This window comes from Taudactylus pleione, unplaced genomic scaffold (assembly GCF_031769625.1).
Source record: "Taudactylus pleione unplaced genomic scaffold, aTauple2 ptg000391l, whole genome shotgun sequence".
Classification (NCBI taxonomy): domain Eukaryota; kingdom Metazoa; phylum Chordata; class Amphibia; order Anura; family Myobatrachidae; genus Taudactylus; species Taudactylus pleione.
In genome coordinates, this window is record NW_028284792.1 from 2,223,576 (window position 1) to 2,242,774 (window position 19,199).

A 19,199-nucleotide genomic window follows, 5' to 3' on the forward strand; every position below is an offset into this window, starting at 1 on the left:
GCCATGCTGTGAAGGTATTTTCTAATGTTACATTGTGCTGCTTGTTCCTAACTGACCCTATTCATTTAGTTAGTCATGATCATGATCACTTACAGTAGCACCAAACTTGCATATTTTAATTGCAGACCATAGGGTAACTGTACATGGTGTAGGCTATAGGCATTGCACCAGTGGTGTAACTAGGGTATTTGGAGCCCAGGGCAAATGTAATAATGGAGAGCCCCCCTCCCCCTTATGTGCACGCGCCAAAGGCGCGAGCTGCGAAAAATGGGTGTGGTCACTTAAAAATGGGGCATGTCAACATGACACACACCCCTTTATCGTCACTCTGAAGATTCCTTTCCATATGCACCTTAACTCCAGTAGTGCCCCTTATACAGTACCCCCAGTATGCAATGTCCCCAGTTGTGCAGGCCCATAGTAGTGGGCCTCTTATGCAGGCCCATAGTAGTGCCCCTTATATAGTACCCCCAGTAGTGGTCCCACTTATGCAGACCCCCATTAGTTTCCCTTATACAGTACCCCCAGTATGCAAAGCCCCCAGTAGTGGTCCCCTTATGCAGCCCTCATTAGTTCCCCTTATGCAGTGCCCCATGTAGTGGTCCCCCTTATGAAGTGCCCCCAGTAGTGGTCCCCCATATGCAGTGCCCCTTATATAGTGCCCCCAATGCAGTGCCCCCAGTAGTGGTACCCCCTTATGCAGTGCCCTTTATATAGTGCCCCCAGTAGTAGTCCCCCCTATGCAGTACCCCCCATAGTGGCACCCCCTATGTAGTGCATGTGCCGCGCTCACCCTGCCATAGTTACGCCACTGCATTGCACCCCTCTCTGACACTTTCCTTTGCCATGGCTAGCTTAGGTGAACATGGGTTCCCGCTCATGCAGGTTTTAAAGCAAAGTGTTTTCTTGTGTGAACACAGGTGATGTTACGTGGTGGTTGGACGCCAGACCATTACTATTCCAAAGCATGTTCTCTTAGTTAAACGATTCCTCCAGCACATTATTTGGTTGCAAAACGATAAATGATAGAGGAAAATATATACATCTCCATACTAGTGTCTGTTGTTCTACATTCTTACCATTCTTTTATCAGACCCTCACTGATCTACACAGTTACAGGCAATAGGCACACCCTCAACTCGTATGAGGTTCTTACACTCCACAAAGTGTCACTCTGAGCTGTCTCTCACTCTCAGCTCTCCCAGTTGGGCTCTGCTTTCTTTAATATCACAGCTCTGCTTTTTATTTTATTTTCTATCAGAGCTCTGCCTTTATTTATCCAAGCTCTCACTCAGCCTTCACACCTCTACAATGCTTCCCCTCCCAATTTGCTGCCTCATCCCTCCCTCACTTATGGCTTAACCTCCACATATTTTCTTTAAAGAGTGGTTCAGGTCCACCTGTAGTAGTCTAGAAAATGTTCATCATCAGGTTAATTTACAGAGCTGCTATATATTCTTCAACTGGGATAACATTTATTTTGTGGCCTCAGTATAGATTTGGATACAAACATTTGCAGACAGTTGTATAGTTAGTCTGCTCTGTCATAGATATATTTTTCTCTCATGGCCCAAGTGAGGTATATATGAATGAGCATTTGATTTGATTTGGGTAGCACAGTATGGAGAGTTTTGCCCCCCCCCCCCCAACATAAAATCGTTCCAATGCCCCTGGTCATAACTATATATACTGCATCATTAAATAAGTATTTGATTTCTTATTATTATTAATATCTCTTTTTTATATCCAGAGCCTTTCTTTTCCAGGGAAATATAACTGGTAAGGATGGGTAGAATAAACAAGCTAGTGAGAGCGCCATGGTAAACATCTTATGGCTGTTTCCCTTTCTGTCTGCACTGTGGAAGCCTTGTAACCCTGCACACATCATCTGTAGCATTAGCGAGAGGCTATGGAGAGAGAGTGGGTATCTAAAAAAGAGATCTGCCCTATCAATATTATGTGATCACCAGCAGTGGGAAATCTCCCTTTGAATCACACCCATAGGTCCCCTTTGGACCAACATGGAATCTCGGGTAGCACCACATTTGGAGGGGAAGAGGTAAACTGTATCAGCTTGTAAAGCAGCACAATAATAACCTACCCTTATAATATAGGTTGTGGACACCTATTATAGGCGCATGTGTTCCCTGTTCCTTGAACAGTTCAACTACATAAGTAGCAGATATTCTTTTACTTCCATTCTTACCTTATTAGATCTGTAAGTCTCTCTTAGGGGAAGATTTGTCAATCCCTTCTAACAAGTGGAGGGATTACTCATAGCAACCTATCATTTACCTAATCTTGTCCTCTGTAGAAAGTTTGACAAATCTCCCCATTATTATTCTATTCAATAATTTAAGACACTCAATAAAAAGCTCCTTAGACACACAGCTACATACATTCTGTGTACAATTCAAAAAAACATCCACACAAACTGTGTGTCAGCAGAGTGCCATTACATATATTGCTCTACTTTTTACTGTGGATAAGATCACTAGTTCAATACAGAAAAAGCATGTATTTGCTCAGATTTTCCCCTGCCCTGTAACTAAAACATGATTTCCATTTATTGAGTTAAATTGGTATGATTGCCAACTCAAACCTTTCTCCGGCTGTATTGCATTGGTGAACTGGAACTCTGATAAAGGAGTTATATTCTGCAATGACAGGAATTGATTTCCAATTTTCTGTAGAATTACACTATCATTGCTCATGACTCAGGCAATTTAGCTTACATTACAGTGCCCGTTGTGGGCTGTACATCATATTGACAGCCTGATCTTCACAACACAAGGATTTTGATGAGATATACTACATTTATAGTAAATATGATATTCAATTTTGAATTTTGAAACTGCTTTAAGTTTGTGTAGATACAGCTTTCTGGTGAAACTGAGAAGGACAAATAGCATTTTCTAAACACACTCATACTTGCAATAAGGGAGTAACAGAGACACTTAGCACTAAAACCATAGGAACCAATCACACATTTACTTTCACTGTCTAACATGTACTATATAGATGAAAGGTAACTGCTAATTGGTTTATTTAGGAATTGTGCAGCCTACAGCAATTTAGAATGATATTGGACTTTTAGTGACAAGTTAGTGAATTTGCTTTTGTGTAACTTTGAACCTGATTCAGAGGTGAACACAGATGCGGCTGCACCTTTTTCCGCAGGCACTCCTGCATCTTCATGCTAATGCCGTGACAAATGATCTACCTATTGAGATGCACAGTGGTGTTAATACGTCTTGGTGCGTCTTTCGATTCACCATTGGTCACAACATCGAAACTTGCACCAGCCCTATGTTACAGTAGGTGCAGTTTGTCCATATGAACATGACAGCTTGTGTCAGCGGTACTGCATCTTTAGACGCAGCCACTATCAGCAACCTGCCGCAACACGCCTGCGTCTGTCCACCCCACTGTTACCTCCCAATGAAATTCACTCTCCCTGCGTCCAAATTCATTCTATGGGGTAAATTTTCTAAGATGGGAGTTCTATTAAGAAATGATGTTGCCCATAGCAACCAATCAGGTTCCAGGTATTATCATCTAAAAGGTGCTAGATAAATGAGAAGTTGCTATGGGCAACATCACTTCTTAATAGAACTCCCATCTTAGTAAATTTACCCCTGTGTCTCTGAGCACAAACCATCGGGATGCATGTGCAGACATAAAACTTCGGCCACTTGTGTTCGATATCACCACGTTGTGCACCTCTAAATCGGACCATATTGCATCATAGTGTCCTAAGTTCCCTAATGCTGTGCTATCTGTAATTTTGAGGTGGAGAGGAGGAGCAGATGTGTACAGCATCATCCAACTACTGGAAACAGGAAACTTTGCACATATAAGTGGATACAACATTTGGACACTAATTGGGCATACTATAGAGGCAATCCATATTAGGATGAATATCCAGCCTACAGCCATTGCATCCAGTGTATTTGCATATATCATTCGCCGTCCACCATCGCGACCATCGACAACCGATGGTCACAATGGTGATACCAGCCTGCGACCTCGGTTGCAGTGCTGGGATCACAAATGCAGCAGGGGGTGTCATACACCTCCTGCTGCATTTGCATATTTGCAAGGACGGAATTGCAAAGCTGCCTGCGTGCATCTTTGCAATTCCGTCCAACGCTGAATAATGAATCGCAACTGCAACAGCGTACACAGAGCCTGATTCAGAGCCGGACGCTATTTGCGCTCGCTCATTCAGAAAAAGGGGTGGCTATTTAAATGAACCGTTCGCTCTTTGCGGTCTGTTCACGCCTCTATGTCTGAACGAGCGAACAAAACATGCGAACGTAATTTTGAAAAAAACGCCCCCTGGCCGCTCGCATCATACGTCATGTCCGCTATTTATTAGATTAATCGAGTACATCGAAAGGCGTCTGAACTGCTAGCTATTCTTGTGGCTGGTTTTTCCTACCACAATCTTGCGAGCAGTTCTGACTATAAAACAACCAAGTGACGTGGTCAATGACGCTGCTTTGTTAATTATGCACACCCTTAAAACGCCCCTTTTGACCTTTAAGCACGCCTGCATTCAGATCTCCACTCCCCGTTTTCAAGCACCTTCCCCTGTTACCACCCACATACGCCTCCTCCTGTCACTCAAAATAGCAGGCATTCGCTATTTAGCGAACAAACGATTTTCGGCCGCACTGACTGGTTCGCGCATGCGTATTACGATCCGTACGCATGCGCAGTTGTGCAAACATCGCTCGGAACGAACGAGCGGCCGCTTACGAGCGGCTCTGAATCAGGCCCACAGATCGGCCGATGGTGTGTACTGTGCATATGTAAGCACCACAGTGCATGAGTTAGCATTGTGATCACACTACAATCACTTACGCAGACACAAGCCATCGCGGACCGAGGGACGGTATGTCAGCATTTGGGGGTGGTGATGGATGAGTGGTTGGAGAAACGGAGGCGTGCCTGTCCTTTTGAATGCCATTGCATGGGTGTGCATAAATTAGCTACTGCGATGGCATATGCAGCTTGAATACTTACTGCGTGAGGTTAGTAATTTCTGAGTAAGGTCAGACCTGTTGTAATTGTGTGTGAGGCGCTGATGTTACTCGATGCTCCCGATGTATACGCAGGACTGCAAGGTATTACGGATGTGAGATAGCGGTAGTGGGTGGTAGTGGATGTCTCTATGCTGGCTGTGCGACAGCTTTGCGATTGCATTCATTAGCATATTTTTGCAGCAGATCTGCGTGCATAATCGCAGCAGCGATCGCAATAGCGACCCATAATGAATCAGGCTCTCTGTCTGCTAAATGAACATAAAGTATAAGAAAACCCAAGAGCAAGCAAGGTAACTCTGATTTGTTGTGAAGACATCTGTCCTAAAGAAAAAAAAAACAACCACCCATAATTTAAATCCAAAATATCATATTCATTTCATCAGGTTTGTTGTATGAATAAACACATAAGTTTCATATCCTAATTTTGCACATCAGTTCACAGAAAGCCAAAATTATGATATTTACTGCATCAGCAAAACAATAGTTAAGGAATACAAAATTGAATTAAATTAATTTATTTTACGCTGCTATAGCAACTGTGTAATGTAATATGGGCTGCGATTTAAAAGGCTTTTTTTAGTCACATGTATGATTCAGTCTTTTTTTCTAAAATGATCTTTCAAATAAGAGTCATTTCAAAATAATGGAAACTCTTTTATATAATGAGGTAAGGTGTGTGCCTAGCGCAAGCAGTTTTGTCACTTTTGTTTTTTTTTGCCTGGTTTTCTTGGTTTGCAGCAGCCTCTTTGCAGGGAAAGGAGAAAATGTGAAGCGCTTAACCTGGAGTTAGTTGATGAATCAGTTAAGGCATTGGTTTAATAAAACATGTATTTAAAGTCTCAATAATTATTAGTATGATCATATATCAATTGGACAAAATCACAGATAAGGTGCAAGAAACATCTATAGGTACACTCTGCATGATGCAACAGAGAAAACTTATATATAAAAGGTCTCTGAATATTAAAATGAATTCAAATAAACAGTGCACTAAATTCGGTATATTACAACAATGTATTCTCTCACTTATAGCAAATATTTGTTTCTGCAGTAACACTGATACAATGTGTATACTATTTGTAAACAGATACCCTTCAATGAAGGAATAAATTAATTATCCTTTTTAGCTGTTTAGTAGCAGTGTTCCTATATAGGTTAAAAAAAGTGGCCACTGAAAGTTCCAGTGTTGCTGCTACTAAAAAGGATAATTAGACCTTTTATACATAAGTATTCTCTGTTGCATCACGCAGAGTGTACCTATAGATGTTTCTTGCACCTTATCTGTGATTTTGTAGTCGGGATACTGGTGCTGGCATCCCAACCTGTTGGGATTTCGGTGCCAGTATTTAGACCTTTGGCATCCCACACGCCGGGATGCCAACTACATCCCGTTTAAAATGGCAGATTAGTGGGCTTTCCTGTTTGAGAACCAATATACTCCAGTTGCTGCAATCAAAGGGTATGCTAAAATCAAACAAGGTATTTACATTTATCTCCTGAACTCCCAGTTGCTAGCTACAGTATTAAAATTAAACTGTTCAAGCGCTTAGACACTGATTATTTCTATGAATATATAGCAAGTAAATACCATAATGGTCTTTTAAATGCAGCCGCATTATATCAGTTACAGTAAATATGCTACATTTGTGTCTATATGAGTTATAGTACAGTATAACTTCTTATCATGAGCTTTGTACCAGGTTTACATAAATTTTTTCCCTATTATTTCAGAGCCCAGCTTTCAGTTTCTTAGAGAAAACCAAATACTTCCCCAAACAGGAGATAAAAGAAATAGGACACAAAGAAATCTCTATTTGTGTGAAGCAAGCGTGGTGCAGACTTTCTGTAGGATATCTGAGGTATTTATATGCTTTCATATGGCTGTTTTGTCTGATGTAATACACTCATTGCTGTACTCTTTTTTCACTGGACTCCACACACTAGAGTCCACAGAATGTTTCATGGCAAAGTACAGTTAAGTATTAATTTCCCCTAGTATCAGTGGATGAAGGATAACGTGATTGCATAGCACACAATATTTCCACGCTAGCTAAGTGCATACATGAGTTCCTTTAAACAAGCTTCCCTGCGTCTCCTGCTGGAGAATAAAGCAAGATAAAGAAGCATCACCCTCCTATGCAAATGTTTGAATTTTGGAAATGACAGATTACTAATATGTTAATAGTTCAATTATTAAATGGTTTATCAAACAGCTTAATAGTATATTGACAATAGTCTTTAATTATGGGGATTTACTTGCTCTTTAATAACCTCTTTTTTTATAAATATATAGGTAGAAGCGCTTGTGGTGCAAAAACCTATATTTATGTGTTAAGTTGATATAATGAATGAAATGACAATAATGTATTATGTCCAGCAATGTTAAAAGACAAACAAACACTCAATACATATAACACAGTGGGGGTCAGTAAACACTGACGCGTTTCATCACGATAAAGTCACACGTGACGAAACGCGTTGGTGTTTACTGACCCCCACTGATGTCACCACAGAGTGAGCACAAAGACATTGATTTCCAAACGAGAGCGGCATCCAAAGCAAGACTGAACAGAAGAACGCTGTCCCGGCGGGCTGTCATCTCAATAGGCGGCAGATGGAGACAACGCACAGCTGATCCAGCAACAGCAGCTTGAAAGGAGCCAACCTCGTACTGAGCAGGACCGCTTATAGGGAAATGTAGGGCCAGATTGTTACATACTACACCTTGTACCTATCGCAGCGGCAGTTACGGGGAACATTTTAATTTATTTCACCTATTCACAGAAAGTGCTATAAAAATTTTTATGTTTTATATGTATCGAGTGTTTGTCTTTTAATATTGCTGGTCCTTTAGCACATAATACATTATTGCCATTTCATTCATTATATCAACTTAACACATAAACATAGGTTTTTGCACCACAAGCGTTTCTATCTATATATTTTTAACTCTCAATTGGTCACTTTTCTGACCGAATTAATAGAAAGCTGCTATAAACATATTGGGAGCGCATGATTAATTTGCAACAACCTCTTCTTTATACTGTGCCATGTTATATGATCACTTACACTTACCGTCTGGTATATTTTCTTAACAAAAAGTAAATTAACATGTATACTGTACATCCTTTTATACGTCATCCTCTGTATAGCATCGCCTACTCCTGCATTGATCAGTGCTAAAGGAGCATGGGGGTAAACTATATTTTAAAAACTGTCAGCAACAGTGCCCTTCCTAACCAATTTCTAAACAAGTAGCCGTTATGCAGTGTAACTATTAAACAATCTATTTATGTTTAATTCTATGTATTTATTTAGTTGGGTATCTGGTATATACAAAACACTTTTATCAATCAATAGATCATTCAGATGAATGCAGAGCCTATTAAAATGTTTCCATTGAATTCTGAGTGCTATGAAGTTGATATTGACTTTTTGCAATCTGCATGACTGCAGCTGTTTTGAATGTAGCACATGGGGGGGTCATTCAGACCCGGTCGTTAGCGCCAATGCGCTCGGACTGGGTCGATGGCCCCCCAAAGAGCATGCGCACGACGGCGACGGCGCCATCGTGCGCATGCGTGAGACCCGCTACGACCGACAGCGCCGGTCGTAGCGGGTCTCGATCCAAAGGGGGCGAGCTGTCGATGTTGATTGACAGCTCACCCCATTTGGAAGGCGGGCCGGGGGGGTGGCAGCCCAAACGGGGGCGTTCCCATGGGAACGCCTACCGTTTGGGGGCGGCCCCACTGACATCACTAGTGATGTCAGTGGAGAGCTTCCGGCTCAGACAGAGCCGAAAGCTCTCCAGGGCTTACGACAGGGGAGACCCTACCCTAGGGTCTCGTCGTAAGCCCCGATGGTCGCGATGGTCTTGACCATCACGACCATCACCTTAGGCGGTCGTAAGGCTGTGGGTGTTAACCCACAGCCTTACCACCGCAAAGGAGGACGTCTTGAAAATTCAAGACATCCTCCCCTCATTCAGACCGACCGCACGCTCTGTGCGACCGGCTCTGAATGAGGTCCTTTGTCTTATCATCTTGTCTCAATCTGACATCTTTGCTATAAAGAAGTGGGTATTTAGTATTTGGCATCTATCTTATTTTTGTCTTGTATATTTTAATCTGAATTTTTTGTTTTTGCATATAGTAAATTGAATTGATTTTCAATTGATTAATGGGAAGAGAGATACAAACAGAACAAGAAAGGTGGGGGTAAAGCATCATCTGCGTAATCACACATAACCATGTTGCATAGCGACAATCAATCAGGAGAGTTTTCCATTAGTTTAACAGAATTGTTACTCATAATAATACTGACAACAATGCTTCACAGCTAGATGTTTAATAAATGAGGGAGGAAGGAACGAAAGGCTTGTTACAACAGGAATGACCAAGGAGAGTAAAAGAGGCCCATAATTGAGGGTCCTTAGCCGTGATCTATTGGTATACAGTGGTGCTGGATGCTCAGTGCTGTACTAATGGAGGTTACTCCACACAGCAGACAACTTAACCAGGTGTTGGTTTATTAACCAGGTAGAAACAGGGAGCATAGGACACATGATTAATAAAGGTACAGGCTGTAGATGCCCTGTCAGATATAGCCCAGAGTGTATTGGTTATGCTGGGCATTGTAGTGCGCTGGGTGTTATATGCACACACAAACACACACACACACTGTAGGCTGACAGTGGTGGTACAGAGCTTTGTAGGGTTTCCCGTGGAGGGAGTAACTCAGGGGCACGTCCGGTCACACAGGGCGTTGAGCAGGAAAAACGCTCAGTTTAGCCACGCATGTCCGAGGTCAGGTCTCAGTGGAGAGCCGCTGGGTCATAGTGCCCGGTGACTGCAAGCTAAAGTGAACAGAGGCTACACAGAGCACTCCTCTAACATGGTCAACTCCTTTTAGTGGTAGGTTGCAAAATAGGCAATCTAGAAAGACCAAATACTCCGGAACTTCTTGTAGCAATCGGTCTTTGGACTGGTTATGTATTATGGGGGTCATTCAGACCCACTCGCTAGCGGCAGTACGCTCGCAAGTGGGTCGATGTTCCCCACTGCGCATGCGCACGATGGAGGGAGCTCCGTCGTGCGCATGCACGAGACCCGACGAGCGAAGGACTTTCCTTTGCTCGGAGTGTCTCATCAAAGGGGTCGTGCTGTCGATGGTGACTGAGGGGGCGTGCCTGCCAGACGGAGGCGTTCCCAAGGGAACGCCTACCTTCTGAAGCCGGCCCCACTGACATCACTAGTGATGTCAGTGGGAGTGATTTTGGCTCTGATAGAGCCAAAATCACTCCTAGCCTTGCGGTTGAGAAACTCAACCGCAGGCTTTTACTCACAGTTCCGATGGTCGCGATGGTCAAGACCATCGTGACCATCATTTTGCACGCTCGTATATGCTGTGGGTGGTGACCCACAGCTATGCGAGCGTCCAGGAGGACGCTCCATATTAATGGAGGTGGGTCCTGATTCAGAGCGAGCGCTCTGGTCAGAGCGTCCGGCTCTGAATCAGGGCCTATATTTGGTAAACCTTCCAGACTCGGTCAACAAAGTGTATTTTTGATGGATACCCTATTTCCAGTTAACTGGCTCCACTCAGTATATATCCTAGTAGTTTGGCCATGTGGGAGGTATGGGATAGAGCAAGGAAGTAATGAATAAAATAGGCAGGATTTTATTTTTGGCCAGACATTCTGGCAGCCTGCTCCGGACAAACAGGGGGGCGTGGTGCGGTAGAGGGGGCATGCGGCCGGGGATACTACCCGGCAATGGGGGCAGAGCAGGGATCGTGACCATGGAATCGTGTCATTTTGGGCCCCGCCTCGCTAAACAATGCCGAGATTTTCAGCATTGTGAAGTAGGGTGTGGGGTCATGATGACACGATTTAGCCCAAATTGCTTATATAGGGTATTTCTAGACATATAAAGCCCCAGCTTGTATGTGTTTATAACTAAGCACCCCCTTTTTATGTTTATTTGTTATGTGTGACCAACTTGTATGTGTTTATAGCTAAGCACCCCCTTTTTATGTTTATTTGTTATGTGTAAACAGAAATAAAGAGCACCAATGGTGAAATAACTCAAAATATTTCACAGTAATAAGATGCGACCAAATTGTGGGTGGCCTTGTACCACATAGAAAAGTATTAGGAGCAAGGTTTTAACTAGAACAGTGTACCCCATTAAAAACAAAGCCCACCAGTACTATCCTTCCTCAATAAGTGACAAGCAATACAGCTCCCCACATTGACAGTGTCTCCTCAGTGATAACACAAGCGTTTATGGTTGCGTCCGCTGTGTAAAACCTGTTACGTTCTGGGTTATTTGTGGACCCGGGGTGGTAGCAGGAGCGATCACAGAAGCAGATTTGTAAATAAAACTAGGATTTTTAATAAGTGCTCGAGTGGACATATAATGTGGCAGTAAATAAAAGTCCAGGAAAATATAAATGTGCACAAGAGTTCTGTGGTGGAAGCAAAAGGGTTAATGTCCAGGTAGAAACAATTAGAGCAGTCCAGGTGTGCAGGTAGTGAAACTGAAAATAAACAAGCCAGGTTTGCAGATAGTGAACTGAAGTGCAGGATGTCAGCAGGCTCAGGCACTCAGGTATGGGCAAGGGTGATGGAGGTAGCGGGGTCGTCCAGTGGGAACTAGGAGCTGACTGGCAGACTGGCAGACTGGCAGACAGCGGATTCACAGGAACAGGAAAGCACAGAGAACTCCCTCTCAGCTAGGCTGAGATACACGTTGCACTGGCAAAGAAGGAAGGCACTGACCCTTCCTAAATACCCCATGCCGTGCTGTTACTGGCCGGAGGGAACATGTGACTCACCAGGATTGGCCAGCCGCATCACATGGCCAGAAGGCAAGATGGCAGCGCCCATGCCAAACGGAATGGAGACGCCGCCAGGCCTTACCAGCGCAGAGTGACAACAGGCCCGCACAATAACGCGTGCAGCCAAAGCCCCCCGCCAGACACCAGCTCCGCCACCAGACAGCCCGCGCCACAATGACCTCACAGGTAACACTCGCCTAGCGCCATGCTGAAATACCCTGGCCGTGACAAAACCACTCTCTTGTACACACAGGTGTCTTCTATAGTACATTTCCCCCTGTTATTGCTACTGTGCTGGGTGTAAATCTTGTGTTCAGACCACTCTCCCATTGTTCTGGGGTGGGTATGCTGGGCCTGTGGATGTCTATTCCCCAGACTAACTGGAAACTGCTGTGTCAGCCTATCAGAGCCTACAAATAACATCAATGAGCCATGGTCTGATATTAAATGGTTACTTAGCAATGCCCCTCTAGGGCCTCATTAAGGTTTGTGGGAAACCCTACGAAAATTATTGTCAAAATTACTTTTTAGCAACACATTGTGATCTATAGTAATGTCATTCTTTGATCCCTCAATCACTGAAATAGCCCTCACTCACCACAGCTCCCTGTCATATATATATATATATATATATATATATAATATATAATCTATACCTCACCTACAGAAATACCCCTGACTCACTACCACCCCCGAGCACCATACCTGACCCATTTAAATACCCTATACCCATCATCACTCCCTGTATTATGATTTTAATAGTAATGTTATTATAAATACTATCTAAATAAATATATAAACTTAAAAAAATTATATGCAGTATATATATTTATACAAAAAATTGGGATGCAGTCAGGAAGCTGACGGTCGAAATGCCGACTGCCAGCTTCCCGACTGTTTAATCCCAGCAGGGGTCTAATGACAGGCGTCGAGATCCCAACACCTGTCATTTTACCTGTGCCGGGAGCCCGACGCCCAGCATACCGATCGAAGGTGAGCTGGTTGCGGACAGATGCGCGGGGGGATGGTTAGGTTAGGGGCTCCCAGGGGGACTTAGGGTTAGGCACACCCCTGGGAGGATTAGGGTTAGGCTAGGGGAAGGGGGGGTTAGGGTTAGGCACTCCCGGGGGATGGTTAGGATTAGGCACCCCCCCCCCGGAGGGTTAGGTTTAGGCACTTAGAGGGGGGGGGTTAGGGTTAGGCACCCCTAAAGGAGGGTTAGGTTAGTTAGTACTTACCGTTAGAGCAGTCGGGATCTTCACTGGTGCCGGGCTTGCAGCGTCGGCATTTGACATAGGTCCGCCGATATTTCATACCGATCCCTTGTCATATATTTTTTGCTTAGATTATACTTTCCAGTTACATTTTTTTCTTTGTCTTGTTTTAAGTCCATCTCTATGTATGAACTAACTGGGATACCCAGCATTGTCCAGGATGAAGACTGGACCATGAAGTACACATGCAGCCTTCATTTCTTTACATGGTCTTCGCCTATAACCTGGATAAGTAAATGACAGTGCAGGCGTATTCTCATACCATTTGGAAAGGGGTATATCAGAAACAGAAATCAGTATAGCTTCCAACATCACTTGAGTTTCAGAAATCACTGCAGAACAGAGGGTGTAATTCAGCTGCGCACAGATATGCTATCTCAGCTGCTAACATTGTAGCAGCTGTGATAGCTGTAATATGGTAATGCAGCAGGAGGAATCATGCCTCCTGCATGCATTACTGATCTGAGCTGCGTCCAAGGACGCAACATCGGATCATCTGTGATCCCTTCAGACGGCTGAGTGACCATGGAGTCAGATGAGTCAGCCAACGAAGGTCCTGTTCTCTCCACTCCCCCCAATGGTGGTGAAATTACTCTGTTTTGGGAAATGGAGACCGTTGCTGCCCCCTGCCCACCCAGAAATTGCAGCAGACTGTCAATCACTGACAGTCTGCTGCTGGACTGCGTGCGGGATTGCAGACCTATACTGCACATGTGCAGTAAGGGTCAGGCACACGCATAGATTCCCAATAATCAGAATCTGAGTGATCCCTGTCACTGTATCTGCAGCTGAATCAACTCCTGAAATCACTCTGCAGACCAACATTGAAGACCATGTCTAACAGGGCTGTCACTAGGGGGGGACAGAGGGGGCCTGCCTGCAGTGGCACTGTGTGGCTGCGATCAATTTCCCCTGCTGTTTGTAATCTCGGTATGTTAAGCTTTGCCATGATCTAAAATTGTGTATTGATTATGCTGTCTGCCACAGTCTGAATGTATTGAGTGCTGAGCTGCTCATGAGCCTGCCAGGCACTCTGCTGTAAGATGAGACAGTGAGTGAAATGCTAATAATCACACTGTTTAATGTCAAACTTTATCATGCAAGCACAGAGGGCTGACTAACTCCATATTTAATTTTTGTGGCTGTTGGAAAAGTGATATAGCATAGTACTTTGGAAGAGATGAGAGTGTGACAGTGTGTCAGTTTGTGTATGAAGCCAGCCCCTCAGCCCCAGAAACTGTGTAATTTAAGAGTGTCCTGATTTTATGGGATTGTGTGACAGTGTGTGGTCCTGATGAAGTTCAAATCTATGGGAAAACCTACTTCTGATCAAACTACACCACCAAATTTGGTAGAGCTAGGTACATAACTCTGGGTGTGCATAAGGAAAACAGAGAGACACACACACACATACACACATTCTCGCTTATATAGATTTGTCCCTCTATGTCTGTGTGCTCTGTATTGTTTTCACACTCCATATCTGCATGTGTTGCACTAACCCTCCACCTCCCTATATATTCTGTATTGTGCTACCTCCAGCTGTATATTCTGTATTGTGTCTCCTCACATCTGTATATCCTGCATTGTGCTGCTACTCATCTGTATATCCTGCATTGTGCTGCTACTCATCTGTATATCCTGTATTGTGCTGCTACTCATCTGTATATCCTGCATTGTGCTGCTACTCATCTGTATATCCTGTATTGTACTGCTACTCATCTGTATGTCCTGCATTGTGCTGCTACTCCTCTGTATATCCTGTATTGTGCTGCTACTCATCTGTATATCCTGTATTGTGCTGCTACTCCTCTGTATATCCTGCATTGTGCTGCTACTCATATGTATATCCTGTATTGTTGTCCCCCTCTTCTGTATTATCTTTACTCCATTCTGTATTGTGCACCCCTTCTATGTTTTGTATTCTGCTCTCCCCTTCTACCGTCATACTTATATTATGTATTGTCCTGTCTCTTCTACTCTGTGTTTTTTATTGTTCCCCCCATGTACTATTTTACTTTTGTGATTTTGGTTTGAGTTAAACTACTGTAGATAAAGTAGCTCAGTGATAGGTTACATAAATTGTTGTACATAAGTCATTTAGAAACATTAATGAATGTATAATGCGTTTTTCAAAAATGAACTGTCTGAACCAACTTTGCACAAGGTGTTACAAAAGGCAGTAACAATATGATACTGTGGCTTTCTCTTCCTTTTTAGTATTCTGTCTTCGTTTTTCTCTGAGCAGATGGTTCATTTAGCTGCCAATTAATGTACTACCTCAAATTGTGAGAAAAATTATTCAATGAATGACATAAGATTCTCTACTACATCTTCTTCGGCCAAAAGCAACAAATCATATCCATACTATCTCAATATTATGAACATTTTTCATAATAAAAGCACTAATTATTTTGGAAAAATGGAATCAATATTATTCATTGATTTAACAAAGTAGAAGTGCAGTGTATGAGATCATAATAAGTAGATGTTCCTAGATACTTGATATGTTAAGGAACAAATGTTTTAGAAATGTGTCATTTGATATTAAGGTAGTAGGACCATTTCCAGGACTGTAGGGTCTTTACAGTATGAGCTTGTAGGAATGTTGGAATGCCCACAACCCTACAGAAGGTATATACAGTATCTGTCTGTCTGTCTAATGTGTCTATCGATCTAATGTGTCTATTGATCTATCTATCTCTATCTATCGATCTAATGTGTCTATCGATCTATCTAATGTGTCTATCGATCTTTCTCAAAATGATTCAGAGTAGGGAATAGAGTAAGAAATAGCAAGTGATACTCCTTTCACATCACAAAAATAACCCAGGATATTGCCTGGCTGACCTGGGTTGAGGTGCAGTGTGATTGCGCCACCAAGAAAATTCCCGGGTCTAGCAACCTGGCATTTCAACCCTGCATTCGAATAGGGTTGAACACTGGACCGACCCAAGTGCAGTGTGAACGGGTCCTACCTGGGTTATCCAACTCGGGACTTAGCAAACACCACTGATTGGATAATCTTGGGTCTCACGTGATGATGCCAGTAGCCAGACACACAGGCAGCAGACTGCAGACAACAGCAGAGGCAATCTGAAAGGGGTTAATACACGACTGTCACTACAGTGATGGCTAATTGGAGTGATGAAGTTGTGAACTGTATACTATGCACAGGGGCGCAACTAGGTATTTGAAGGCCCCATAGCAAACGTTTGCAAGGGGCCCTATGTACCACCCAGTGATGAAAAATGTTAATAACACATGTAACTTTGACAAGGAAGATGGGCCCCCCTCAGCTCTGGGCCCCATAGCAGCTGCACCCCTTCCACCTTTGGTAGTTACGCCAATGACTATGCTGTCTGAAGCTGCATCATGCTCTCACTGGCTGAATCAAACAGCAGTAAAAGCACAAACACTCATGAACTCAGAGCTACACAGTGATAATCCAACAGCCATGATTCATGCAATGCTGTGAGGAGTCCCCATCCCACTTTTGTTCCCTTTTGTGACCTTATCTTTGTGAGCCTGAAAAAGTAAATTTTTAATGACATTCATAGAGTTTACAGGGCTGACCTGGGTTCAGTGGGTTGAGGGTGCGGGAGGCAATCGGGAAGCCGACTGCCTAAATACCGGCAGCCGGCTTCCCGACTGTCTTATCCCGGCAAGGGTGAAATGCCGGGCGTCTAGATGTAGACGCCCGCATTTCCCCGACGCCCGGCATCACGATCGTAGTGGTGCCGGGCGCCGCAAGCGGACATCCACGGGGGGGGGAGGGGTTAGGTTTAGGGCTCCCGGGGGGGACTTAGGGTTAGGCACCCCCCCGGGGGACTTAGGTTTAGGCAGCGGGGAAGGAGGTGGTTAGGCACTTAGAGGGGGGATTAGGGTTAGGCACTTGCGGGGGAAGTTAGGGTTAGGCACCCCTAAGGAGGGTTAGGGTTAAGGGGGTTAGGTTAGGTTAGTGGATACTTACATATCCACGATCGGGATTTCCAGCGCTGTCGGGCTTCCACTGCGTCGCACTCTGCTTCTGTCGGGCTGCCGCTGACGGGAATCGAACCGCCGGCCATGCGGCCGACGGTATTTCATACCAATTCCGAAGGTGCAGTGTGAAAAGGGTCTGACCCAGGTCGCTGCTGGGTTGAACCTGTGTTCAAAATCCTGGATCAGAGCCGGGTTTGCGATGTGAAAGGGGTATAACTGTGCACCTGAACAAACAATGTAGCAATGCAATACATTTTTTTTTTTTTCATGTGGGACAAATACTGGCTGCTTTTGCATGTAGCCGACAAATGCTGAACAGCTTTATTTTTTCTCTGCAAGTTAGATTTCAGTTTGGACACCCCTCCCAAATCTAAAACTCTCTGCACATTTTGTATCTGCCGCACCTGCAGTGCAACATGGTCTTACCAAGATGCTCAATTACTTGCTCTTTCTTACTCTATTCCCAAATCTAATTTATGATCTTAATTGGAATGCATATTCAAGTCACAATTAATGGATTACTAGAGGTCAAAATTTTGTTATTTTGTTTTAGTTCACAAATGGGAGTTTTTTTTATTTGTATTAAAATATGAAGGTAGTAGTCTACAGCCATGGCCAAAAGTTTTGAGAATGACTCAAGTATTGGTTTCATAAAGTTTGCTGCTTCAGTGTTTTTAGACCTTTTTGTCAGATGTTACTATGGTATACTGAAGTAAAATTACAAACATTTCATAAGTGTCAAAGGCTTTTATTGACAATTACATTAAGTTTATGCAAAGAGTTCATATTTGCAGTGCTGCCCTTTCTTTTTCAAGACCTCTGCAATTCGCCCTGGCATGCTGTCAACCAATTTCTGGGCCACATACTGACTGATGGCTGTCCATTCTTGCCTAATCAATGCTTGGAGTTTGTCAGAATTTGTGGGTTTTTGTTTGTCCAACTGCCTCTTGAGGATTGACCACAAGTTCTCAATGGGATTAAGGTCTGGGGAGTTTCCTGACCATGGACTCAAAATTTCGATGTTTTGTTCCCCGAGCCACTTTTGCCTTATGACACAGGACAAAAACTTTGAGGATGGCCTGGTGTCAAGAAGGGCAGCAAAGAAGCCACTTCTCTCCAGGAAAAACATCAGGGACAGACTGATATTCTGCAAAAGGTACAGGGATTGGACTGCTGAGGACGGGGGTAAAGTTATTTTCTCAGATTGTTTGGGGCATCTGGAAAAACGCTTGTCCAGAGAAGGAAAGGTGAGCGCTACCATCAGTTCTGTGTCATGCCAACAGTAAAGCATCCTGATACCATTCATGTGCGGGGTTGCATCTCAGCCAAGGGAGTGGTCTCACTCACAATTTTGCCTAAGAACACAGCCATGAATAAAGAATGGTACCAAAACATCCTCCAAGAGCAACTTCTCCCAACCGTCCAAGAACAGTTTGGTGATGAACAATGCTTTTTCCAGCATGATGGAGCACCTTGCCATAAGACAAAAGTGATAACTAAGTGGCTTGGGGAACAAAACATCGAAATTTTGGGTCCATGGCCAGGAAACTCCCCAGACCTTAATCCCATTGAGAACTTGTGGTCAATCCTCAAGAGGCGGGTGGACAAACAAAAACCCACAAATTCTGATAAACTCCAAGCATTGATTAGGCAAGAATGGGCGGCCATCAGTCAGTATGTGGCCCAGAGACAGCATGCCGAGAGCGAATTGCCGAGGTGTTGGAAAAGAAGGGTCAACACTGCAAATATTGACTCTTTGTATAAACTTAATGTAATTGTCAATAAAAGCCTATGACACTTATGAAATGCTTGTAATTTTACTTCAGTATACCATAGTAACATCTGACAAAAAGGTCTAAAAACACTGAAGCAGCAAACTTTGAGAAAACCAATACTTGTGTCATTCTCAAAACTTTTGGCCATGGCTGTATTGCTATAAATAAGATGCTTGTATACATATAACATTGTTGCAACTTCTTGGATCACAATATAAACACTGATAGTTTTTAAATGAAATTTGAGTGATTTATATAGCTGAGCTTTGTGAGTC

The 19,199-nt window shown here is 43.5% G+C and overlaps 1 protein-coding gene across 1 annotated transcript in view; it reads left to right on the forward strand.

The window, feature by feature from the left end:
• Window positions 1-19,199, forward strand: part of LOC148507539 (uncharacterized) — a 662,982-nt gene that overhangs the window by 259,221 nt on the left and 384,562 nt on the right. The window contains exon 54 of the mRNA XM_088445856.1: window positions 6,783-6,910. Coding sequence (XP_088301982.1) covers window positions 6,783-6,910 — 128 coding nt within the window. The remainder of the gene's footprint in view (window positions 1-6,782; window positions 6,911-19,199) is intronic.